At 46.0% G+C, this 27,203-nt stretch overlaps 1 protein-coding gene across 10 annotated transcripts; it reads left to right on the top strand.

Moving 5' to 3' along the window:
• Positions 1-4,196: 4,196 nt before the first annotated feature.
• On the top strand, positions 4,197-25,453 carry LOC140421482 (uncharacterized). 10 transcript variants are annotated; one of them, XM_072506226.1, is made up of 4 exons: positions 4,197-4,309; positions 12,895-12,971; positions 20,280-20,404; positions 23,979-25,453. In XM_072506226.1, the coding sequence occupies exons 1-4, from the start codon at positions 4,262-4,264 to the stop codon at positions 25,010-25,012; spliced, it is 1,284 nt and encodes a 427-aa protein (XP_072362327.1). In that variant the 5' UTR covers positions 4,197-4,261; the 3' UTR covers positions 25,013-25,453. The 10 variants fall into 10 exon arrangements, 4 of the variants coding, with proteins under 4 accessions (XP_072362327.1, XP_072362328.1, XP_072362329.1 ...); XM_072506227.1 differs by lacking the exon at positions 4,197-4,309 and adding an exon at positions 12,313-12,455; XM_072506228.1 differs by lacking the exon at positions 4,197-4,309 and adding an exon at positions 12,463-12,725.
• Positions 25,454-27,203: the final 1,750 nt, after the last annotated feature.

The following is a 27,203-nucleotide window of genomic DNA, read 5'->3' as shown; positions in this document are numbered from 1 at the left end:
CTCCCATTATTAAATCTCCCTTCTCATCCTCTAAAGGACCAATATTTACCTTAGCCACTCTTTTTTGTTTTATGTATTTGTAGAAACTTTTACGATCTGTTTTTATATTCTGAGCAAGTTTACTCTCATAATCTATCTTACTCTTCTTTATAGCTTTTTTAGTAGCTTTCTGTTGCCCCCTAAAGATTTCCCAGTCCTCTAGTCTCCCACTGATCTTTGCTACTTTGTATATTTTTTCCTTCAATTTGATACTCTCCCTTATTTCCTTAGATATCCACGGTCGATTTTCCCTCTTTTTACCGTCCTTCCTTTTTGTTGGTATAAACCTTTGCTGGGCACTGTGAAAAATCACTTGGAAGGTTCTCCACTGTTCCTCAACTGTTTCACCATAAAGTCTTTGCTCCCAGTCTACCTTAGCTAGTTCTTCTCTCATCCCATTGTAATCTCCTTTGTTTAAGCACAAAACACTCGTGCTTGATTTTACCTTCTCACCCTCCATCTGTATTTTAAATTCCACCATATTGTGTTCGCTCCTTCCGAGAGGATCCCGAACTATGAGATCCTGAATCAATCCTGTCTCATTACACAGGACCAGATCTAGGACCGCTTGTTCCCTCGTAGGTTCCATTACATACTGTTCGAGGAAACTATCGCGGATATATTCTATAAACTCTCCCTCAAGGCTGCCTTGACTGACCTGGTTAAACCAATCGACATGTAGATTAAAATCCCCCATGATAACTGCTGTACCATTTCTACATGCATCTGTTATTTCTTTGTTTATTGCCTGCCTCACCATAATGTTACTATTTGGTGGCCTATAGATTACTCCTATCAGTGACTTTTTCGCCTTACTATTCCTGATTTCCACCCAAATGGATTCAACCTTATCCTCCATAGCACCGATGTCATCCCTTACTGTTGCCCGGATGTCATCCTTAAATAACAGAGCTACACCACCTCCCTTACCATCCACTCTGTCCTTCCGAAAAGTTTGATACCCTCGGATATTTAACTCCCAGTCGTGACCATCCTTTAACCATGTTTCAGTAATGGCCACTAAATCATAGTCATTCATGATGATTTGCGCCATCAACTCATTTACCTTATTCCGAATACTACGAGCATTCAGGTAAAGTACACTTATGTTGGCTTTTTTACCTCTGTTCTTAATCTTAACACCTAGATCAGTAACCTCTCCTAAGTTATATTTCCTCTTCACCTTTCTCCTAATTTTCCTTGTCGTCGAACGCATATCTTCCTGTAACAACCTGCCGCGTCGCTTACCATTAATGTTTTCACTTCCCGTTTTATTTCTTTTAGTATTCCTGGTCCTATTCACTGAGCTCCCCTCAGTCACTGTACCTTGTACTGTCGCCCTTTTTGATTTTTGACTATGGCTTCTCTGCCTTACACTTTCCCCCTTACTGCCTTTTATTTCTGTCCCTGTTTTACTACCTTCCAACTTCCTGCATTGGTTCCCATCCCCCTGCCACATTAGTTTAAACTCTCCCCAACAGCTCTAGCAAACACCCCCCCCTAGGACATCGGTTCCAGTCCTGCCCAGGTGCAGACCGTCCGGTTTGTACTGGTCCCACCTCCCCCAGAATCGGTTCCAATGTCCCAGGAATTTGAATCCCTCCCTCTTGCACCATCTCTCGAGCCACGTATTCATCCTCTCTATCCTGACATTCCTACTCTGACTAGCCCGTGGCACTGGTAGCAATCCTGAGATTACTACCTTTGAGGTCCTACATTTTAGTTTAATTCCTAGCTCCCTAAATTCAGCTTGTAGGACCTCGTCCCGTTTTTTACCTATATCGTTGGTGCCTATGTGCACGACAGCTGGCTGTTCACCCTCCCCCCCCCCCCAGAATGTCCTGCAGCCGCTCCGGGACATCCTTCACCCTTGCACCAGGGAGGCAACATACCATCCTGGAGTCTCGATTGCGTCCGCAGAACCGCCTGTCTATTCCCCTTACAATTGATCAAAGGATATGGAGGGGAAAGCGGGATTAAGCTATTGAGTTGAATGACAAGCCATGATCATAATGAATGGCAGAGTAGGCGGGAAGGGGCAAATGGCCTCTTCCAGCTCCTATTTTCTATGTTTTTTTGTAATCCCTTCCCACACTAAGAGGAGGTGAATGGCTTCTCCCCAGTGTGAACTCGCTGATGTTTCCGCAGGACGGATGAATCAATGAATCCCTTCCGACACTGAGAGCAGGTGAATGGCCTCTCCCCAGTGTGAATTCGCTGATGTTTCTGCAAGGCGGGTGAATCAATGAATCCCTTTCCGCACAGAGCAGATGAATGGCCTCTCCCCAGTGTGAATTCGCTGATGTTTCAGCAGAGCGGATGAAGCTCTGAATCTGTGCCCACACTGAGAGCAGGTGAATGGCTTCTCCCCTGTGTGAACTCGCTGGTGTGTCTGCAGACTGGATGACTGAGTGAATCCCTGCCCACAGTGAGAGCAGGTGAAAGGGCGCTCACCAGTGTGAACTCGCTGATGCTTCCGCAGGTTGGATAAATCATGGAATCCCTTCCCACACGGAGAGCAGGTGAATGGCATCTCCCCAGTGTGAATTCGCTGGAGTTTCCGCAGGGCGGATGAAGAAATGAATCCCTTCCCACACTGAGAGCAGATGAACGGCCTCTCCCCAGTGTGAATTCGCTGATGTTTCTGCAGGGCAGATGAATCAATGAATCCTTTCCCACGCTGAGGGCAGGTGAATGGCCTCTCCCCAGTGTGACTGCGTTGATGAACCTTCAGCTCATATGGGGATCTGTATCCCTTCCCACAGTCCCCACATTTCCACGGTTTCTCCATGTTTTGGGTCTCCTCGTGTCTATCCAGATTGGACAGTCACTGGAAGCCTTGTCTATACACAGAACACGTGCAGTCTCTCCTCACTGAATGGTGTGATGTTTTTTCAGGCTGTGTAATAGTTGATGCTCTTTTCAGTAATTTCACTGGAAATCTCTCACTCGGGTGTGTGTTGTGTGGGTCTCAGTGCTTTTCCAGTCACACTGATGTTTCCTCAGTTAGTTCACTGGAACTCTCTCACTCGGGTGTGTGTTGTTTGGGTCTCGGTGCTTTTCCAATTACATGCACGTTTAAAATCTTTTGAAGCCGACAGATCGGACAAACATTTCTCCTTCTTGCCGATGATATCCAGAGCCCGATGATATTCAAATCAGAAGGAATCGAGTGAGTTTGTCACATCGAGACGTGATGTTTGAGATTTCTCTCTATAATTCTTCCTCTTCAAATATCCTTTAAAAACAATTTACAAAAGTCATCAGTTAGTACAGGATAGAAATTCAGATCGGACAATTCTAGTTCAATGGACATTATTTACTCTATTGTTCTCGAAAAGCTATGAATCTCCATCCCACACAATCTCCCTCCATTCTCACTCTGCTGTGTCTAATATTCAGCCTCCCAATTCTCCTGAATGTGCTGATTCATGTTGATTGATAGATCAGCTCATTGCTTCCTATCCAAGACACAGAGATTATAACAGGAGCAAGAGTAGACCATTTGGCCCACTGAGTCTGCTCAACCATTCAATGAGATCCTTGGCCGATCTACCTCAGCACCATTTTCCCCACACGGTCCCCATATCCCTCGATATCTTCAATATCTAGAAACCTGTTAATATTTGTCTTGAACATACCTGATGACTGAGGCTCCACATTCCTCTGGGGTAGAGAATTCCAAAGCTTCACCACATCCACGAGTGAAGAAATCCCTCCTCATCTCAGCTTTCTCTCTATTTTCGCCTGTTCCCCATAACCCTTAACTCCATTGTTAATAAAATATCTGTCAAACTTGTGCTTCAATATATTCAATGACTCCCAGATACAACTGGTCCCTGTGGAAGAGAAATCCAAAGACTAACAACCCTCTGAGGGACGAGATGACTGGAAATCTATAACAGTCTTATATTACAAGACAAGAAATAATAATACATTTACTTTATTACAAACTAAATAATATATCTAATCTGGACCATGCAAAAACACTCGCGATATCTCTGTCCATTATTAATTTAATTGCCCTGAAAAGTCAGCCATCTCCTGGGGAACCCACCCCTTTAATTGTGAACATTAGGAAAGAGACAATCTTTTTTGAAATAGATTTAGAGTAACCAATTATTTATTTTTTTTGCAATTAAGGTACAATTTAGCGTGGCCAATCCACCGACTCTGCACATCTTTGGGTTGTGGAGCTGAGACCCATGCAGACACAGGGAGAATGTGCAAACTCCACACGGACAGTGACCCAGGGCCGGGATCGAAGCCGGTAAGGCCCTGTGAAGCAGCAGTGCTATGCTTTTAGTCAGTCAAATAAATGCGTCAACCGGTTAAGGCAATCTTTTTCAAACTTTTTTTCCGGGGACCCATTTTTGTCAACCGGCCAATCTTCGTGACCCACGCCGGCCAACCTTCACGACCCACCATTTTCTCTTACCTTGTTTGCTGCTGACAAAATGAAGGATTCGCAATCGTGTCCAAAGCCCGTGATGTCAATGTTCAGGGGGCAAGACCTGCTCTCTGCCTCCCTTCTAGAATACATCAAATCTTTAAAAAACCTTCTGCGTCTCTGATTGTGCAAATACGCTGGCAACAGCCGGCTTTTTTTGGGGGTGGGGGGTGGGGGAGGGGTTTATTTGATAAAGTTTAACAGGAAAAAAATGCAAAAACTGAAAATGTTTTCATCCTCTAGAAATTGGAGTTCCACCACATTGTTTTTTGAAGAATAAAGGGATTAAGGGTTATGGTGTTCGGGCCGGAAAGTGGAGCGGAGTCCATAAAAGATCAGCCATGATCTCATTGAATGGTGGAGCAGGCTGGAGGGGCCAGATGGCCTACTCCTGCTCCTAGTTCTTATGTTCTTATTTCACTTAAACATTACAATTAAAAATGTTAAAAAATAAAAGATCCTTAAAAATCAATCAATTGATAAAACTTCCAAATACGACCTGCAGGCACTTTGTTTTGGAATGTTTAAAAATCAAGATTAAAAACGCTGACATTCTTGGTTGAAGTTACAGCTGCGGTGAAACCATCGTTGGATCACTCGCCATTCTTGAGTGAGAGACTTCTACTTCATCAGCATCAAAGTTCAGAAAGCAACCAATCACATCATTCTCCCCAAACTTTTTGCAGCCGGCTTTTAACAATGCCGGCTGCGAACGGCCTTCAAAAAGGCTGCGACTAGACTTTTAAAAATGCGGCCGCACTGCGCCTGCGTGCCCCGCTCATCGGTGCGCATGCGCAAAGCTCATGTGCAAGACGCTGAGCATGCGCACCGGTGAGCGAGCACGCATGCGCAGTGCGGCCACATGGTTTTAATATGTTTGTGGCCATTTTGAAGGCCGCTTGCAGCCGGCATTATTAAAAGTCAGCTGCTGCGGCTGTTGCGCACGGATTTGCGCGTTCGGGAGCGCCGCGACGGACGGCTCCATGGCCCTCCCGATACCTGCCCACAACCCACCCGCGGGTCGCGCCCCCGACTTTGACAATGCCTGTGTTAATGAGATGGGTGGGAGGAGTTGGAAACACTTTGTGGAGCCGTGAACCTTCACGTAAATATTTTTTCTACCAATTCAGGGGCAATTTAGCGTGGCTCCAGTTTGGGTTCAAATCATCAATGAGGACTCTGATCTCTGGGAAGGAAGGAAACCCTGGCAGGTGGGCGGGGAGGAATCACAAACACCCGCTGGAAGCCCTAAACCAGTCAATAAGACCCATTGAGTTTTATTGTCAGTCTGCAGACAGGAGCTTGAGAACTGAACCCAGGCAGAGGAGAGGGAGGGAGAAAACTGGCAGTGGAGGAAATAAATGGTGCAGATGGTGAGATGGGTTTGGATTTCAGCCCAGGGAGGAGGGAGAGTGTGTGGGACGGGGATTTACAGCTTTGGGGGAACAAGAGAGGAAACAATGGTACATTGAAACAAGAATTGTCTGTTCAGAATTTCTATCTGGACTGACGGTGATGACTTTTTTTTTTTAAATTTGAAAAAAATCACATTTAGAGGACCCAATTATTTTTTTTCCCCAATTAAAGAGTAACTTTAGCGTGGCCAATTCACCTACCCGGCACATATTTTTGGATTGTGGGGGCCAGACCCACGTAGACATGGGGAGAATGTGCAAACTCCATACGGACAGTGACCCAGAACCGGGATCAAACCCGGGTTCTCGGTTAACCACTGAGCCACCGTGCCTGCCCCTAATGATGACTTTTGTAAACTCCTTTTACAGGATATTACAAGGGGAGAATTTACAGATGGAAACTCAAATCAAACTTCACAAAGGGCAGCACGGTAGCATTGTGGATAGCACAATTGCTTCACAGCTCCAGGGTCCCAGGTTCGATTCCGGTTTGGGTCACTGTCTGTGCGGAGTTCGTACATCCTCCCAGTGTGTGCGTGGGTTTCCTCCGGGTGCTCCGGTTTCCTCCCACAGTCCAAAGATGTGCATGTTAGGTAGATTGGCCATGATAAATTGCCCATAGTGTCCAAAATTGCCCTTAGTGTTGGGTTGGGTTACTGGGTTATGGGGATAGGGTGGAGGTGTTGACCTTGGATAGGGTGCTCTTTCCAAGAGCCGGCGCAGACTTGATGGGCCGAATGGCCTCCTTCTGCACTGTAAATTCTATGATAATCTATGATAATCAAGATTTAACAGTCACTCCATTCATCAGGACCTGAATATCATTGGCCCGTGAATGTGGAAGAAGAAATGTTTGTCTGTTCTGTCTGTAGGAAAAGGTACCAAGAACAGTGTGACTGAAAACCCCCCAAAACACACACGACTCGCATGAGAATGTTCCAGTGAACTGACTGTGGAAAGATCTTTAACCAGTTACACAGTCTGAAAAAACATCACTCCATTCACAGCGGGGAGAGACCGTACACATGCTCTCTGTGGGGACAAGACATAAACTGTCCGTCAAACGTGTAGAGGGACAAGGATACCAGCAGCTTGCTGAAACCATGGAATTGTGGGGACTGTGGGAAGGGATTCAGATCCCCATGTGAGCTGGAGATTCATCACCGTAGTCACACCGGCGACAGACCATTCACCTGTTCTGAGTGTGGAAAGGGAGTCCCTCAGTGAGGAGTTACCAGGATGTGGGAGCAGAGCTGGTGCGGAAGCGAGCGGCCTTTAATAAGGTTCAGGCTGCTCTGTGTAGGAAAGGAGTTTGATTCGGGGTAGTATACCTGGCAAAGCTGCGGCTACATAGGAGTCTAAAGACTTCCATTTTGAGACACTGGAGATGAATGCCTTTATTGTAAAGCATGGACTGGGGTCCAGTTATCTGTATTGGACAAGATCTACGTTTTCTGTGGGGTGGGATGGGTGTTGTGATCTCTTCTATATAGTTTTTGGTATTTTCTGGTAAAATCTGTTTCAGGGTGAAGTGAGATTTTCTTTATGAAGCACAATGTAGATATATAGGGGGTGGGAGACGGGTGAGCTGACTGATGACTAAAGAACTGTTTTTGTTTTACTCTGAGTGTATGGGTACGTCTGTGGCGGCCATCTTGGGTGGACTCTTGGCCTGCACATTTTGAAGATTTACTGTATAGTCCCTCATGGCTGATTCCGTGATGGGGGGATGGGGAGAACCCTGATTCAGCTGGTCACCTGGAACGTAAGGGGATTGGGTGGACCTGTGAAGAGGTGGAGGATTTTCACTCACCGAAAGAATGTAAGAATCTAAATGCTGCTGTGGTGTTCTTGCAGGAGACTCACTTGCGGGTTAGAGATCAGACCAGACCGTGGAGGGGTGAGCCAAGTGTTTCACTCGGGCTTTGACAAAGGGTTCAAGGTGCTGCAATTCTTTTGTTTTATAAATTTAGAGTACCCAATTCATGTTTTCAAATTAAGGGGCAATCTAGCGTGGCCAATTCACCTACCCTGCACATCTTTGGGTTGTGAAACCCACACAAACACGGGGAGAATGTGCAAACTCCACAGGCAGTGACCCAGGGCCAGGATCGAACCTGGGACCTCGGCGCTGTGACGCAACAGTGCGAACCACTGCACCACCGTACTGCCCGTGAGGTGCTGCAATTCTAATCGATAAACAGGTCCCGCTTTCGGTCACTAAGATCATTGCGGACACTAATGGGAGATACGTGGTGGTCAGTGGGTCATTGCCCCTAACTGGGACAATGTGTCATTTGCAAAATAATTGTTGGGACCCATCCCAGACCTGGATACACATCAATTGATTCTTGGAGCAAATCTCAATTGCGTACTGGATCCTAAAATGGACTGGTCCAAGCCCATTCAACTGCTACAAAAACAGGAAAAGGGAATGAAACCGGACGGACCACCCGGCAGTGACCCAGGCACCGGAAACGACAACAGCGAACCCAGCAAAAGATAAAGAAAAGCTGTTCATTAGCAGATTGTAAAAGGATTCTGGGACACAGATTTATGATTGTGAGCAAGATCTAAAGGGAAGATTTTACACAGTGAGTGGTAATGACCTGAACTCAATGCTTGCACACAAAGGTCGATAATCCCCAGGTCCTGGCAACTCGAGCAGTGGTGTTAGAATTTGATGTGAGGATTGGTTGTGAGTTTTCTGTCTGCGAATCCCTTTCTAATCCCCTGTGAAAGAAGTTTACAAAGGCATTACTGTCGGTCCAGAAATGAACTTCAGGAAAGATAAACATTTCTCCTGGTTTGAATTTGCTGTGTGTAAATCCTCCTCTACTAATCCCCTGTAAAAGGAGTTTCCAAAATTAATCACCATCAGTCCAGGATAGAAATTCACCATATTCTCCCCTCCTGCTCCCTGATCCAGGATGACCGCTCACGCCCCCCGCTGCACACTGACCCTCTTGTCATCAGCAGTCCCTCGATTTGAGGGTGTTGTCTACTCAGGGTTGGGAGTTTCTGCCCTGGGTCATCATGTGACTGAACAGAGCCGCTGAGCTTTGGACACATGGGACAGGATGTCCAATGAATCATAGAATCTACAGTGCAGAAGGAAACCATTCGGCCCATCGAGTCTGCTCCTGCATTACCTGATCTGGCCAACTCACTGAAATGTGGTTTATTCTGAATTGCCCAGCAAGCCACTCAGTTTAAGGGCAATTAGGAATGGGCAACCAAGCTGATTTGCCCGTGACACTCACACCCCATAAAGAATAGAGAAAATCAAAGGGCTGTTTCCAGTGCCGGTTTCAAAGGAATCAGTACTGGGCCCTTCGCTCCTGGTGACATCACTGATCTGAAAGTAAATGTAGGAACATGAATAAGAAGTTTACCTGTGACACAAAAATGATTAAACACTTGATAGTGAGGAAGAAAGCTGGAGGCAAAACAAGGCAAAGGATTTCATGATAAATGACAGGACAGGACTAGTTAGGCCAGTGAGAGATTTCTGTGTAGAGGAAGATTGCACCAGAGAGAACACAGAGGGGATTTAAGAACATCAGCCAGAAATTAACAATGCTTGCGCAGAGGAAAGTTTGGACAAACTGGGCCTGTTTTCTTTGGAACTGAAATGTCTGAAGGGAAACCAAAATGAAATTTTCAAAAGCAGCCTGGTCGGTAGAGCATGGGAGTCTTAATCCCAGGGCCGTGGGTTCAAGACCCACGTTGGGCGCTTCAGCTTCTTTAATCTGAGAACATTGAGCTGAACTGTTTTATGGGCGGCACGGTAGCACAGTGGTTAGCACTGTTGCTTCACAGCGCCAAGGTACCGGGATTAATTCCCACTTGGGACACTGTCTGTGCGGAGCGTGCACGTTCTCCAGTGTCTGTATGGGTTTCCTCCCACAAGTCCCGAAAGACGTGCTTGTTAGGTGAATTGGACATTCTGAATATATATATATATATATAAGTATATATAAATGATTTGGAGGAAAATGTAACTGGTCTGATTAGTAAGTTTGCAGACGACACAAAGGTTGGTGGAATTGCGGATAGCGATGAGGACTGTCAAGGATACAGCAGGATTTAGATTGTTTGGAGACATGGGCGGAGAGATGGCAGATGGAGTTTAATCCGGAAAAATGTGTGGTAATGCATTTTGGAAGGTCTAATGCAGGTAGGGAATATACAGTGAATGGTAGAACCCTCAAGAGTATTGAAAGTCAAAGAGATCTATGAGTACAGGTCCACAGGTCACTGAAAGGGGCAACACAGGTGGAGAAGGTAGTCAAGAAGGCATATGGCATGCTTGCCTTCATTGCCCGGGGCATTGAGTATAAGAATTGGCAAGTCATGTTGCAGCTGTATAGAACCTTAGTTAGGCCACACTTGGAGTATAGTGTTCAATTCTGGTCGCCCACACTACCAGAAGGATGTAGAGGCTTTAGAGAGGGTGCAGAAGAGATTTACCAGAATGTTGCCTGGTATGGAGGGCATTAGCTATGAGGAGCGGTTGAATAAACTTGCTTTGTTCTCACTGGACCGAAAGAGGTTGAGGGGCGACTGATAGAGGTCTACAAAATTATGAGGGGCATAGACAGAGTGGATAGTCAGAGGCTTTTCCCTGGGGTAGAGGGGTCAATTACTAGGGGGCATAGGTTTAAGGTGAGAGGGGCAAGGTTTAGAGTAGATACACGAGGCAAGTTTTTTACGCAGAGGGTAGTGGGTGCCTGGAACTCGCTACCGGAGGAGGTGGTGGAAGCAGGGACGATAGTGACATTTAAGGGTCATCTTGACAAATACATGAATAGGATGGGAATAGAAGGATACGGACCCAGGAAGTGTAGAAGATTGTAGTTTAGTCGGGTAGCATGGTCGGCACGGGCTTGGAGGGCCAAAGGGCCTGTTCCTGTGCTGTACATTTCTTTGTTCTTTGTTCTAATACTCTCTCTGTGCCCAAATAGGTGCCAGAGTGTTACTACTGGGGGATTTTCACAGTAACTTCATTGCAGTGTTAATGTCAGCCTACTTGTGACAACAATAAAGATTATTCTAAATGTATAAAATTCTGGGGGATCATGGTGGCACACTGGTTGTGTGCCTGCGTGCTGGGGACCCGGGTTCGATCCTGGCCCCGGGTCACAGTCTGTAAGGAGTTTGCACATTCTCCCATTGTGTGGGTTTCAACCCCACAACCCAAATATGTGCAGGGTAGGTGGCTTGGCCAAATTAAATTGCCCCTTGATTGGAAAAATATCTAAATTTACATTTTTTAAATTTCTGAGGGATCTATATAGCTTGGATAGGAAGGTCCTATTCCCTTTGGTTGAGGGATACATATAAAAGGGGGCAGAGATTTAGGGAAGGACTAGGAGGTTTAGAGGATGGTGAGGATCTGTGACATGCTGCCGGAAATGATGGCAGAAACCCTCATAACATTTAAAAAGTATTTAGATTGACATCAATTCAGATGTCTCTTAAAAAGCTACAGACCATAATCTGGAAATTGGGATGAGACCGAATACCTACTTTGTAGCCACGGTGAGCTGAATGAAATGCAACAGGAACAACAAACTTGAATAAAATCCAGGATAGTAACTCTCACTACTAACAAGGTCAGCAGTTTGCCCAGTTTCGCTGCCAAGTATGCTAATGTGGTAATTTTAAAATGTACCTGCATACATAAGAGTACAACAGCAAATTATTTAACTTCTCCAATGTGATTGGTGTAATTAGTCTCAAATTTAACCTGGAATGGTCATTTACATTTCCCAGTCACTCTGATATCTGAAATCTTTATCCTCAGACAGAACAGAAAAACCATTTTACCTCCCAATGATATTCAGGTCCTGGTGAATGGAGTAACTCTGTCAGATGATGATGTTATGTTTGGTTTGAAATTCCCGTTAGTAAATCCTCCTCTTTCTAAAGGAGCTTCCAAAGGAATTTAACTCTCAGTCCAGGAGAGGAAATTCACAAAAGTGTCTCTCTTCGGGCTTCCGGGTCGAGAACGATCGCGCATGCGCCCTGCTGCACCTGAGAAAGATGGCGGCCTCGCATGCGCCCTGCTGCACCTGAGAAAGATGGCGGCCGCGCATGCGCCCTGCTGCACCTGAGAAAGATGGCGGCCGCGCAGGCGCCCTCAACACCAAAACTGATGACAGCCGTTTACAGGGGCCGATCAGACAGAAAAACACCTATGCGGCCGCCCCATTCGGTACAAACACCGAACTGTATCAAAAGTGCCGGAACCAATTCATCACTCTAAGGAACGTAACGGAACAATGGCGGATTAGTCCACCCGGAATGCCGGGCGCGGATGAATACGCCCTACCTCCATCACAGGAGCCAGAACGAGTCGGCATCAGAATGTCCCGCCCCCGGAAGTCGCCTCTCTGTGCGGAGCATGCGCGGTGCTGCTCCGGGCTGAGCGCAGCCGCAGTGATAGTGAGTCCAGCTCCCAAACGCTGAATGAGATCCGCCGCCAGCCCAGACAATCGTGACAACCCAAACCCCCCATGATGTGGAGATGCCGGCGTTGGACTGGGGTGAGCACAGTAAGAAGTCTTACAACACCAGGTTAAAGTCCAACAGGTTTGTTTCGATATCACTCCTTGGAAGGAGCAGCGCTCCGAAAGCTGGTGATATCGAAAAAAACTGTTGGACTTTCTCCTGGTGTTGTAAGACTTCTTACCAAACCCCCCCAATAAGACCCATTGGTTTTATTGTCAGTCTGCAGACAGGAGCTGGAGAACTGAATCCAGGCAGAGGAGAGGGAGGGAGAAAACTGGGAGTGGAGGAAATAAATTATGCAGATGGTGAGTGGGGTTCGGATTCCAGCCCAGGGAGGAAGGAGAGTGTGTGGGACGGGGATTTCCAGCTTTGGGGGAACAAGAGAGGGAAAAATGTTCCAGCGAAACTAGAATTGTCTGTTCAGAATTTCTACCCTGGATTGACAGTGATGACTTTTGTAAACTCCTTTTACAGGATATTGGAAGTGGAGGATTGGATGACAGAAAACTCAAACCAAACATCACATCGAAATTTGACAGTCACTCAATTCAGTAAGAGCTCAATATCTTCATTCCTTTTGAATTTGGAAGGAGAAGTGTTTGTTCTGTTTCAGCAAGGTGACTGCAAAAGCACCGAGACTCACCCCAATGAGAGTTTTCCAATCCACTGACTGTGGAGAGAGTTTTAACCAGTTACACAGCCTCAAACAAATGTATCACATCATTCACTGCAGGGAGAAATTAAATGCTTGTTTGTGAAAAAATGAAATGAAAGTGAAAATCGCTTATTGTCACAAGTAGGCTTCAAATGAAGTTTTACTGTGAAAAGCCCCTAGTCGCCACATTCTGGCGCCTGTTCGGGGAGGCTGGTACGGGAATTGAACTGTGCTGCTCACCTGCCTTGGTCTGCTTTAAAAGCCAACGATTTAGCCCAGTGTACTAAACCAGCCCCAGGCTAAACCAGTGTGGACAAAGCTTCAACATGGAGAGACATAAAGACCCCTCACCATTTACATGTCCTGACTGTGAGAAGAGTTTTAAATGTAAAAAGGATCTGCTGACACATCAACGTATTCACACTGGGGAGAGACCGTTCTCCTGCTCCCTGTGCGGGAAACGATTCATTCAGTCATCCCATCTGCAGACACATCAACTTGTTCACTCTGATCACAATTTTTTAAACTGTCCTGACTGTGAGAAGAGCTTTTAAAACAAAAAGGATTTACTAACACACCAATATGCTCACACTGGGGAGAGACCATTCACCTGCTCTGTGTGTGGGAAAGGATTCAGCCGTCCATCTGCCCTACTGAACCACCAGAGAATTCACACTGGGGAGAGGCCATTCACCTGCTCTGACTGTGGGAAAGGATTCATTAATTCATCCAACATTCTGATACACCAGCAACTTCATACAGGGGATAGACTGTTCACCTGCTCTGAATGTGGGAAGGGATTCACACGTTCATACAACCTTCTGACACATCAGCAGGTTCACAGTGAGGAGAAGCTGCTCACTTGCTCAGTGTGTGGGAAGGGATTCACTCGTTCATCCAACCTATTGAATCACCAGCGAGTTCGCACTGGGGAAAGGCCATTCACCTGCTCTGTGTGTGGGAAGGGATTCAGTCAGTCATCCAACCTGCTCACACACCAGAGAGTTCACAGTGGGGAGAGGCCGTTCACTTGCTCCATATGTGGGAAGGAACTTTCTCATTTATCTTATCTTCTGGAACATCATCGAGTTCACACTGGGAGCGGACATTCAACTGTAATGTCTGAGGAAAGGGGTTTACTCACTGATCCCACCTGTTAACACACCAGCGAGTTCACAAGCAACTACAAGGTTTAGATTATACCCTCATTGATGCTGTTAATCATGTCCAGGACTAAATAATGTTCACTCTGACTGCCTTAATCTACTGATGAGGTTTATTATTCTGAATAAATGTGAAATAATTCAGCTTTGTTTGAAACGTTGTTGCAGATTTTTGTCTTTCCCACCTGAGTGTTGAACATCGCCTGTCTGGAGCTGAGAAATAACAATCTGGGGAAGGATCATACGGCAGGAACAGAGTTTCAGCCTGGACACAGTCCTTCAGGGTCACACTGAGAGAGACAAATTACACTTTGGTCTTTCTCATCACTCTTCGCTGGAAATGTAATAATAATAATTGCTTATACATGTAGGCTTCAATGAAGTTCCTGTGAAAAGCCCCTAGTCGCCACATTCCAGCACCTATTCGGGGAGGCCCGTACGGGAATTAAACCCGCGCTGCTAACCTTGATCTGCATTACAAGCCTGCTGTTTAGCCCACTGTGCTGTCAAATCAGCGATTGGTGTAAAACTGTGATGTTCTTGATTGAATGTAAAGTAGCTGGTTTCAGTTTCCAGGCTGAAAATGCATCGGAATCCGTCTAAAACATTTTAATGTGTTTGTGTGACAGTCACAATGAATTCATTGAATTGAAACCTACTTAAAATAGATTGCTGGAAGTTTGCATTAAAATAGCAGCAGGAGGGCATCACAGGTACCTGGTAACAGCAGGGAGAATTAGACAATAGTTTCATTCCCAGGTAAAGAAGGAGCTGCAGCTTGTGTCCAAGAATTTCCAGTTTTATTGATCTGTGCTTCCCACATTCCGTCCTTTTAAACAAACCTCACCCCTACCAGCCTTTAACAATCATAAACATAACAGAGAAAAGGGCGAAGCTGTGTCTGCCCCTTTAACTGGGAGCTGAGCAGTGTCAGAGCCCCGACTGTCCCTTTAAGAATGAGTGATGTGTTCAGCTGAAGATTCCGATTGGCCGTTTTCTGGGTGGTCTCCTTATTCTGATCGTTCTCAGTGATCCTCGGGTGTGTGAACCTGCTCTCCTGTCTCTCATTCTCTTCTCTCAGATTATCACAGGCAGGAAGTCTGTTCATGGTGATAACATGAAACTGACGCTTGCTGTTTCATTCTCAGGTAACACAACTTCCTGTTTCTCTGCTGCCGGTTCCAAACCACACATCTGACATCTGAGCAGAAAATAAACCCATTGACCACAATCTGGTGAGAACACCTGTCAGTGCGGCCTATATCTGTCCACAGAGTCAGGGCAGAGTCACACAGATCACACTGCGGTGACATTTACAAATGAGCCGGTTATTTCTGTTCAGAGTCTCCATTCCCGGACAGAACCGGCTGTGTCTGTGGATCAGTCACTGAGTTCCCTCTGCTCTCTGTAGCTGGGAACTGATAACCTGCTCCCTTATATTTTATATCATTCTTTCTGTGTTACTTGTTTCCTCTATTTCTCAGCTTTTATCTCTTGCCACCTCGCCTTTCTGTTTTTTTAAATCTCTCAGTTCTTCCGTCAGTCTTTCTTTCTCCTTCCATCTATATTTCACTCCTATTCCTATTTAATTGAGGTGTTCAAAATCATGAAGTGTTTGTGATAGATTGAAGAAGGAAAAAGAGGGAGAAAAACAGAAAATGTTGGAAAACTCAGCAGTTCTGGCAGCATCGGTACTGAGAGAAACAGAGTTAACGTTTCGAATCCCTGTGACTCAGAGCAGGAGAAACCGGTATTGTCCCTCTGAGATCAGGGAAAGTGAAGGGGAGATTTAATAGAGGTGTTTAAAATGAGGAAGGATTTGTGATAGTGTCGATGGGGAGAAACTGTTTCCCAAGAGCAGGAGGGTTTGTAACCAGAGGACACAGAGATTTAAGATATTTTACAACAGAATCCAAGGAGGTGTTGAGGAGAATTGTTTTTACACAGTGATGTTATGTGATGTGGAATTCACACTGACAGGCTGCAGGAAGCAGATTTAACAGTAAATTTCAAAGGGAATTGGATAAATTCTTGTGGACGGTAAATTGGCAGAGTTATGGTGAATGGGATTAATTGGACAGTTCACTCATCTTTGTGACATTCTGAATTTTGCTCAAACTGATGTTTTAACATTTGACCTTTTCAATCACAGTGTGTCTCAAAGAGAAGATTAAAACTTTGGTTTTGATGAGCTGTCGGATACGTTTCCTGTGTGACTGTGTAACTTGAGAACCACAAGAAGGAACTGAATATTTTCAGTACCTCTAACAGATGTACCTCGAATATCAGAAATCTCTGGAGTTCCCCATGTCCTCATTGCTGTCCCCTTGCGTATAACAGCTCTCAGTCAGGTGGAGTCAGTCACACGTGTCTCTGTCATGTTTCCATTCCTATTTTATCACACACCTCCCAGTGACACTCACCACAACACAGAAACCTCAAAATATCATTGTTTCTTTTCACCTTGTCCTCCTATTACAATTGGATATTTACTGGGCCTTTTGTCTCCATTAATGTCAGCTTACATGCAGGTCAAATGACCTCAGAGGCACTGGAACCAGACTCTGTTTATTGTACCAGACTCCAATCAGCCCAGGACCTGCAGTGGTAACATACACCAGAATTGGAATAAAAGGCAGGTTATTGTCTAATAAAGGGTGCGGCCTGGTGGCCACCTAGTGCTTAGGGCTCAATCATAAATCATAGAATGTACAGTGCAGAAGGAGGCCATTCGGCCCATCGAGTCTGCACAGGCCCATGGAAAGATCACGTTATCTAACCCCACACCTCCACCCTATCCCAGTTACCCAGCAACACCACCTAAACTTTTTGGACTCTAAGGGCAATTTTGCATGGCCAATCCACCAAACCGGCACGTCTTAGGAATGTGGGAGGAAACTGGAGCTGTCGGAGGAAACCCATGTGGACACGTGGAGAACGTGCAGACTCCGCACAGACATTGACCCAACACAGGAATCGAACCTGGGACCCTGGAGCTGTGAAGCAACTGTGCTAACCACTGTGCTACGGTGGCACTGCTGCCTCACAGTGCCAAAGTCCCGGGTTCGATCCTGGCCTGGGTCACTGTCCATGTGGAGTTTGTAAATTCTCCCCGAGTCTGTGTGTGTCTCACCCCCACAACCCGAAGATGTGCAGAGTAGGTGGATTGGCCACACTAAATTTCCCTTGGAAAAAAATGAATTGGGTATACTAAATTTTTTTTAAAAAAAATGTTATTGTCTAATGGGGCAGAGTAACACACACCAGAAGCGGATTATATTATGTGGTCAACAAACCATGACTACTTCACTATTATTTGAAAACCAAATTTAGTTTTGGTTCTCTAGATGCTTACTGTATCATCATTACATTTGATCCAATGATGTTTTCACTCACATACTGCAGCCTGACTTATTATGGGAACAGACAGTGTTTGTTGCTCTCAAAGTGAGTGAATCCTTTGCTGTTCTCCTCTGGGCCCCATCTCCACTATTATTGTTACTGAGACTCTCACTGTTATTATTGGAGAATCAAGGAGCACGGTGGCACAGTGGTTAGCACTGCTGCCTCACGGTGCTGAGGTCCCAGGTCCCATCCTGGCTCTGGGTCACTGTCCATGCGGAGTTTGCACATTCTCCCTGTGTTTGCGTGGGTTTTGCCCCACAACCCAAAGATGTGCAGGGTAGGGGGATTGGCCACGTAGTCTAAAGTTATTTTTAAAAACATTATTGGACAATCAGCGAGTCAGCCTGAGCCTGTGGCGGCTGTCACCATCTGGAACTGTCACAATGCCCGGGTGATTGACAGCGGCTCCGGATCAATAGGAAGAAGAGGGGCAGGACTGATGGCCCGACCGAGAGGGGCTGGTCCTCCAACCAATCGGAGTGAATGAGGGGCGGGACCAGCTGATATTGAAGCATGCGCAGTATCAGTAATGGCGATGGAGAGCGGCTTCTTCTTTGCATCCATGATTTGTAAGAGGCGGTTAACAATATGTAGGGTGCGTGAGATCGCGGGGAAGGTCGGAAACGCTGCGCAAGCACATTGTGTGAGTCATTAAACTCTGAAAAGAGTTTACCGGATCCAGATTGTACTAAACGGGGCTGCAGCCCCTCATTTTCGGCCTGGATTAACGGCCGCCATCTTTATTGGACAGTACGAAGTCTTACAACACCAGGTTAAAGTCCATTAAAGTCCAGGTTAAAGTCCCGGGGAACACTTCAGCAGTCAAGGGCATTCAGCCTCTGATTTCCGGGTAAGCGTTCTCCAAGGCGGCCTTCAGGACCCGCGACAACGCAGAATCGCCGAGCAGAAACTTATAGCCACGTTCCGCACACATGAGTGCGGCCTCAACCGGGACCTGGGATTCATGTCGCATTACATTCATCCCCCACCATCTGGCCTGCGAAATCCTACCAACTGTCCTGGCTTGAGACAATTCACACCTCTTTAACCTGGGGTTACCCCATCTCTGGATCTGTAAAGATTTAATCACCTGCTAATGCTTGCATTCCTAGCATTGTTTGGCATCTTTGAATTTGTCTATATATGTGTTTCTGGAACAGACCTCTTCATTCACCTGAGGAAGGAGCAGCGCTCCGAAAGCTAGTGACATCGAAACAAACCTGTTGGACTTTAACCTGGTGTTGTAAGACTTCGTACTGTGCTCACCCCAGTCCAACGCCGGCATCTCCACATCATCTTTATTGGAATGAGTGTGCACCATGGCGCATGCGTGATCGCCATCTTTGTCGGGGGGCAACGTTTCGATGAGTGGGAGGAGCTTGTTACCCATGGTTCAGAATGCAGCCAACTTGTCCATCAAACTGTTATCACCCTTTCAGTCCCAATGTCTGAATGATGGGGCGGTGGATTGATGGAAAGAAAGGGAAATACATCCTGCTCTCCTGATCCCAATACCTGATGGTCTCAACATCTGTGGTTCTGTCCACCCATGGCAAAAACTCAAGACTCTGAGTAGACATCATCCTCAAATGAGGGACTGCTGATGACAACGAGGGGCAAAGTTATAGCGTGGAGAGGGCAGTACAGTGGTTAGCACTGGGACTACGGCACTGAGGTCCCGGGTTTGAATCTTGGCCCTGGGTCACTGTCCGTGTGGAGTTTGCAAATTATCCCTGTGTCTGCGTGGGTTTCACTCTCATGTGCAAGGTAGGTGGATTGACCACGCTAAATTGTCCCTTAATTGGAAAAAGTGAATTGGGTACTCTCGTTAGTTTAAAAAAATTATTGGACAATCAGCCTGAGCCTGTGGCGGCTCTCACCACCTGGAACTATCACAATGCCCGGGTGATTGACAGCGGCTCCGGACCAATAAGAGGAGTGGCTGGACTGGAGGACCGACCAAGCGCAGCTGGTCCTCCAACCAATTGGAGTGAATGAAGGGCGGGGCCGGGCTGTGATTAAAGCTGCGCAGTATCAGTAATTGCCCCTTAATTGGAAATAAATTAATACAAAATAAATAATTGGGTACTCTAAATTTTTATTTTTTTTAAAGTTTAGCGGGGAGCATGAACTGGACGAGAGAGCAGGAGAAGGGAGTGTTGTGAATTTTCTATCCTAGACTGACAATCATAGAATCCCGTCAGTGCATAAGGAGGCCATTCAGCCCATCAAGTCTGCACAGATTCTCTGAAAGAACACCCTACCTAAGCCCCCGCCCTGTTCTCGTAACCCCACCTAGCAAACATATCTTTGGACATAAGGGGCAATTTAACACGGCCAATCAACCGTTGGACTGGGGGAGGAAATTGGAGCAGCCCGAAGAAATCTCCGCAAACACGGGCAGACTGACCCACACAGACAGTGACCCAAAAGGCCAGAATTGAATCCAGGTCCCTGGTGCTGTAAGGCAGCAGTGTTAATCGCTGTGCCACCCCACACAATAATGGATTTGGGAAACTTCTTTTACAGGAAGTTAGAAAGGGCGAATTTATGCACGACAAACCCAAACCACAAATTTATTTTCTGAATTCCATTTTTGAATTGACATTGATACCTTTTGTAAATTTCATTTTCAGGGTATTAGAAGAGGATTTACAGACCGGAACCTTGAGCAAACTCTTACATCACAATGTGACAGCTTCACTCGATTCATCAGGAAGTGAACATTATCGTCCTTTGAACGCAAGTGTTTGCATTTCAGGTCATTGCCATTCGCTGTGTTTACACACTCTCACATACACTCCCTCTCTCTGTCTCTCTCTCCCAAATGCTCTCTGTCCCACACACACCATCTCTCACTCTCTCCCGCACCCTCTCTCTCCGCCGCACCCTCTCTCTCACTCGCACCCTCTCTCTCACTCGCGCTCTCTCTCACTCACACCCTCACATACTCCCCTTCTCGCACAACTCCCCCTCTCTCACACACACACCCTCTCTCTCACACACTCTCCCTCTCTCCTCCCAAAGAGGTGAACCAGTTGTTTTTTATGACAACCCAGCAGTTTTCGTGGTCACCTTTTCCCAGTGCCTGCCCCACAAATGTCCAGATTCATTCAGCTCAATTTCACAACCTGTCTTTTGTGTTTTTGTGGGTTCTCTCTCACTCCCTATTTTCTGTTTTGAATCAATTTCGCAGAGTATTAGAAGTGAAGGAACTTCAGTCAGGAAATTCAAACTAAACATCACATCAAGATCTACACTCACCAAAACATTTGTAACATAAACATCATGGGAGTTTGAAGATGGAAGGAAGATGCACCGTTCACAGTGGGGAGAAACCGTACTCGCGTTCTCTGTGTGTGGACAAGGCTTCAGTCGATCATCTGGCCTTTCGAAACATAAATGCAGTCACACCGGGGAAAAACCATGGGAATGTGGGGATTGTGGGAACGGATTCGATTATCCATCCAAGTTGAAAATCCATCAGCGCATTCACACTGGGGAGACCGTTCACCTGCATTGAGTGCGGGAAGGGATTCATACACTCATACCACTTGCAGACACACCAACACATTCATGCTGGGGAGAGGCCATTCACCTGTTCGCAGTGTGGGAAAGGATTTGCTCATTCCTCCAATCTGCTGAGACACCAGCGAATTCACACTGGGGAGAGACCATTTAAATGTCCAGACTGCGAGAAGTGTTATAAGAGTCCTGGGGAACTGATGTCCCATCAACGTGTTCACACCGAGGAAGTCGTTCAGGTGCTTTCACTGTGGGTCTGGGTTCAGCCGATCATCTGACCTCTCTGTACATCAGCGAGTTCACACTGGGGAGAGACCATTTAAATGTCCAGACTGTGAGAAGTGTTATAAAGGTTCTGGGGAACTGATATCTCATCACCGTGTTCACACTGATGAGAGGCCGTTCAGGTGCTCTCACTCTGGAAGTGGATTCAGGCGATCATCTGACCTCACTGTACACCAGCGAGTTCACACTGGAGAGAAGCCGCTCACCTGCTCTGAGTGTGGGAGGGGATTCACTCAGTTATCCAACCTGCTGATGCACGAGCAAGTTCAGAAGTAACTTCAGTGATTGGAGCTCGCTGTTAATCACATCCTGGACTGGAACATGTTCATTGGGGTCAGTTGCTGCTGATGTTCATAAACTCTAATCCAGTCACAAGGAATTAAATTCTGAATAAAAATCAAGTCAAATCAGTTTGTGTTAAACAAAGCGTGTGGTGTCTTTTTAATATCGCTAACACAAGTTAGTTCCTTTTGAAGGTCTCCTTCTCCCCATCTCCTCCATCCTCACCTCCAATAACAAGTGTGAGGGGCTCTCACAGCTTCTTTGTCACTAAGGTTAAGACAATCCGATCAGCTGCCTCTGCTGCTTTCCTCCACTAACCTTCCGGACGAAACTATCTCTAAAGCCCATTTTTGTCCAAGTTCTGAACTTGCATCTTTCTCCATTTTCTCTCCCGTCAGAACTCACCTTGTCCATGAGACCCCCGTTCTCCTCGATTGATAATTCCCATAAACGGCTGACATCCCAACTTCTCCAAGTGAGCTGATATTGTGAACAGCTCTCTCTCTCTGCTGGTACTGTCTCTCTCAGCATTGAATCCACTGTCACACCCATCCTAAAAAAACACGTTCCTCCCATCTTTACAAACTACTTCTCCATCTCCAAACTCCCTTTCCTATCCACAGTCCTTGTACTCGGTTTCCCCCAAGGATCTACCCTCAGTCCCTCCTATTTTCCCATCTACACACTGCCACTGGGTGACATCATCCAAAAACACCATGTTCATTTTCACATGTACACTGCCAACACCCAGCTCTACCTCAGCCCCATCCCTCTCCATTCCTCCACTGTTAGTAAATTATCAAACTGCTTATCCCACATCCAATACTGGATGAAAGGTTTTCCTCCAATTAAAAATTGGGAAGACCAAAGCCATTGTCTTCAGTCACCATTAGAAATTCCATTCCCTAACTCCCGAGTCCATCCCTCTCCCTGGGAACTGTCTGAGGCTGAAACGCTCTCTGCACAAATTTGGTGTCAGATTTGACCTCAGGAGGACACTGCTGCCTCGTGGGGCTGAGGACCCGGGTTTGATCTCAGCCTGTGGAGTTTGCACATTCTTCCCGTGTCAGCGTGGGTCTCACCCCTACATACAAATGTGTGCAGAGTAGGTAGATTGGCAACGCTAAATAGCCATAAATGAATTTTATAAAATCTTCTATTTCTACATTCTGTCCCTTCCTGTCACATTCTGGTTATCATTGTCTGTCTTGCTACCCTGCACAACTGCCTTGTCCCTTCTCATCAACTTTCCAAATTTCTCATCACCACAACCCTGTCTCCTCACCCACGAATAGGTTTAAAGCTCTCTCTGCAGCCCTGGTTGTGTGATTCATCCGGGCACTAGTTCCAGCGTGGTTCAAGTGAAGGTCACCCCAATGGTATAAACACTCTCTTTTGTCACTACTGGTGTCAGTATAATAATAATCTTTATTGTCACAAGTAGGCTTACATTAACACTGCAATGAAGTTACTGTGAAAATCCCCTAGTCACCACACTCCGGCGCCTGTTCAGGTACACGGAGAATTCAGAATGTCCAAATTACCTAACAGCACGTCTTTCGGGACTTGGGAGGAAACTGGAGCACCCGGAGAAAACCCACGCAAACACAGGGAGAACGTGCAGACTCTGCACAGACGGTGATCCTGGCGCTGTGAAGCTACAGTGCTAACCACTGTGCTACCATGAGTACCCTATGAATCAAACCCCATTTATCCAGGCAATCACTTAAAGTGAACATCTCATTCACTCTTTGCTAATTTACTCATGGCTCAGGTATTCATTTGGAACACATTTGTGATCGCTTTTTAATTGAGGTCAGGGCTGCCAGTGCGCCTTTAACAAATTCAGTTAAAGAAGCACGATTAAGATTAAAATGGAAATTTTGTGCCCAGAGATTTTCAGGGAATCAAAAGATTTGGGGAGGAGGGCAGGAAGTTGGAGATTAAACCAAGATCAGCCACGATCATAGTGAATGTTGGAGCGGCTCAATGAGGCTTATGGTTTACTCCTGCTCCTATTTCACATGTTCATATCCTGTGTATAGCCCAGACTGGGTGGTAGTTTGCCTTCCCTGAGGCCATCACTGAAACAGTTGGGTTTTCGTGACAACCCAGCAGTTTTCATGGTCACTTTTTCCCAGTGCCAGCCCCACAAATGACCAGATGAATTCAGCTCAATTTCACAACCTGCCTTTGTGTTTTTGTGGGTTCTCTCTCACTCCCTATTTTCTGTTTTAAATCAGTTTCACAGGGTGTTCGAAGGGGAGGATTTGCAGTTGGGAAACTGAAAACAAACATCACATCAGGATCTGAATATCATCGGATTTTGCACATGCAAGAAAATAGCAATGCTAGCAGTGCGGAGAAATGTGGGGACTGTGAGCAGGGATTCAGATCCCTGTCGGAGCTGGAAACCCATCAGCCCAGTCACACTGGGGAGAGACTGTTCACCTGCCCAGAGTGTGGGAAGGGATTCACCTGGTCATCCAATCTGCTGAGACACCAGCGAGTTCATAGTGGGGAGACTCCATTCACCTGCCCAGAATGTGGGAAGGAATTCACTCGATCATCAGGGCTGCAACAAAACCAGCGGGTTCACACTAGGGAGAGGCCATTCACCTGCTCCAAGTGTGGAAAGGGATTTACTGATTCTTCCACTCTGTTGAAATACCAGCAGGTTCACACGGATGAGAGACCTTTTAAATGTGTAGACTGTGAGAGGTGCTATAAAAGTTCCTTCAACCTAATGCGTCATGAGCGAGCTCACACTGATGAGAGACCGTTCAGGTGCTCGGACTATGGAACTGGGTTCAGGCAGTCATCGGAACTCATTGTACACCAGCGGATTCACACTGGGGAGAGGCCATTCACCTGCTCCAAGTGTGGAAAGGGATTCAGCGATTCATCCACCCTGCTGAAACACCTGCAGGTTCACACTGAAGCAAGACCATTTCAATGCACTGACTGTGGGAAGTGCTATAAAAGTCCTGTGGACCTGATGCACCATCAGCTTGGTCTCACTGATGAGACACCATTCAGGTGCTCTCACTGTGGGACAGGGTTCAGGCAATCACCTCAACTGACTGTACACCAGCGAATTCACACCAGGGAGAGGCCATTCACCTGCTTCGAGTGTGGGAAAGGATTCACTCAGTCATCCACTCTGCAAAGACACCAGCGAGTTCACACTGGGGAGAGACCGTTCTCCTGCTTCGTGTGTGGGAAGAGATTCACTCGGTTGTCCATTCTCACAAGTCACCAGTGTGTTTGCAAATAATTAGTGATTGCAGCACGGTAGCATTGTGGATAGCACAATTGCTTCACAGCTCCAGGGTCCCAGGTTCGATTCCAGCTTGGGTCTCAGTCTGTGCGGAGTTTGCACATCCTCCCCGTGTGTGCATGGGTTTCCTCAGGGTGCTCCGGTTCCCTCCCACAGTCCAAAGATGTGCAGGTTAGGTGGATTGGCCATGATAAATTGCCCTTAGTGTCCACAATTACCCTTACTGTTGGGTGGGGTTACTGGGTTATGGGGATAGGGTGGAGGTGTTGACCTTGGGTAAGGTGCTCTTTCCAAGAGCCGGTGCAGACTCGATGGGCCGAATGGCCTCCTTCTGCACTGTAAATTCTATGTTAATCACATCCAGGAATGAACCTTGTTCATAAATGTCGATTTCTACTGATGTTTTATCAATAAAATTTGTCAGAAGAATCTAAGAAATTGAACTATTTTCTATTGTAATATTATCATTTTTTGTAACTGGTGAAGTGTGAGAGTGGTCCTTACAGTGGGAGAAAGAGTAGCTGTGTGAATTTAAACTGTGAGTTTGATGTGTTAATGAGCCCAGCTAGACTTCAAACCAGATGTTTACCAAAAAAATGTAGTCAAGTTGGGTAGAGAACAGAAACAGATGTGAATGGGTGGTTGTGATTCAAAAGATGCAAGGTGTGAAAGAAAGGTGTCAGGAATGAAGTATGGATAAAGTAAATTCACTTTTTTAAATTATGAATGTTAAAGTAAAGAGATTATGTTAATCAATTCTGGGAGAGATTGGTTCGAAAGAAATTGGGTAAAACGATGGCGAGATCAAAGGGAAAGAATGTAGTTAAGGGGATACTGAAATAAAGATTGCTTATTGTCACACGTAGGCTTCAAATGAAGTTACTGTGAAAAGCCCCTGAAACCTGTTAAGATACTGTTTGAATCTCAGCCCAGAAAGCTGTGTGAAGGAAGCCAGATTTGAAAAGCCAGTTAACTGGTTAACCTCGAGCAAATTGGAGTAAAGGCACAGTTTGGGACAAGGTTTCTGCATTTTATAGATCTTAAAATCTATAAGGCGTTGCTGGACAGATTGGGAAAGGTTAGCTCTGAGGTAGTTAAATTAAGATTGTTTGGAACTGTTTAAAGTATTGGGATGTGTGAAGTCATTTTATTTATTTTCCTATTCCATCATAAACATTTGCTTTTCTAAGAAACCATCACGAGTAGTCGGGGCCATCATTTCTGGAGTTCAAAACCTCTCCTTGTGCTATACAAATTGCAAAGACAAACTGAGGACAAATGTCTCAAAGTTCCTTTCTGGCCATGCCCTTAACAGTAAATAAACTCCAGCTCAGTTATGGGGGTTAATATTCCAGGTAAAAGTCAAATAAATCAGCATTGCGTGAAACAATGTGCATCAAGTATTTTAAAATATTTCTAACAAAAGTTCTTCCTTTTGAAATGTTGTCCCCCCTCCCCCTGTTTCATCCATCCTCACCTCCGACAACAAGTGTGTGGAGTTCCTGGGGTTCCTTTGTCACTGAGATTGAGGCAATCTGATCAGCTGCCTCTGCTGCTTCCCTCCCTTCCACTAACCCACCAGACCAAACTACATCTAAAGTTCCTCCTCGTCTGAGCCCTGAACTCGGATCTTTCTCCAGTTTCTCTCCAATCTTCTATCTCCCTCTGAGCTTATATTGTCCATCAGACCCAACTTCTGTTCCCTCGACTCCATTCTCACAAAACAGTTGACCATCCAACCTCTCTATATTAGTTGATATGTTTCCAGTTCTCCCTCATTTGGTTCTGTCCTTCTCACTTTAATGCAACATCATCACCCATCCGAAACAGAACACTTGACCCCACCATCTTTACAAATTTCCAAGACATCTCCAACCTCCCTTTCCTCTCCAAAGTCCTTGTACTCGGCGTCCCCCAAGGCTGTATCCTCGTCCCCTCCTACTTCCCATTTACAAGCAGCCACGAGGTGATATCATCCCAAAGCACCGTGTTAGTTTTCACATGGACACTGACAACACCCAGCTCTACCTCACCACCATTCCTCTCCATTCCTCCACTGTTACTAAATTATCAAACTGCTTATCCCACATCCAATACTGGATGAAAGGTTTTCCTCCAATTAAAAATTGGGAAGACCAAGCCATTGTCTTCAGTCACCATTAGAAATTCCATTCCCTAACTCACAAGT

The sequence above is a fragment of the Scyliorhinus torazame genome, chromosome 5, assembly GCF_047496885.1.
Source record: "Scyliorhinus torazame isolate Kashiwa2021f chromosome 5, sScyTor2.1, whole genome shotgun sequence".
Taxonomy (NCBI): Eukaryota; Metazoa; Chordata; class Chondrichthyes; order Carcharhiniformes; family Scyliorhinidae; genus Scyliorhinus; species Scyliorhinus torazame.
Note: the sequence above shows the minus strand (reverse complement) of the source record. Positions and strands in the feature narration are given on the sequence as shown.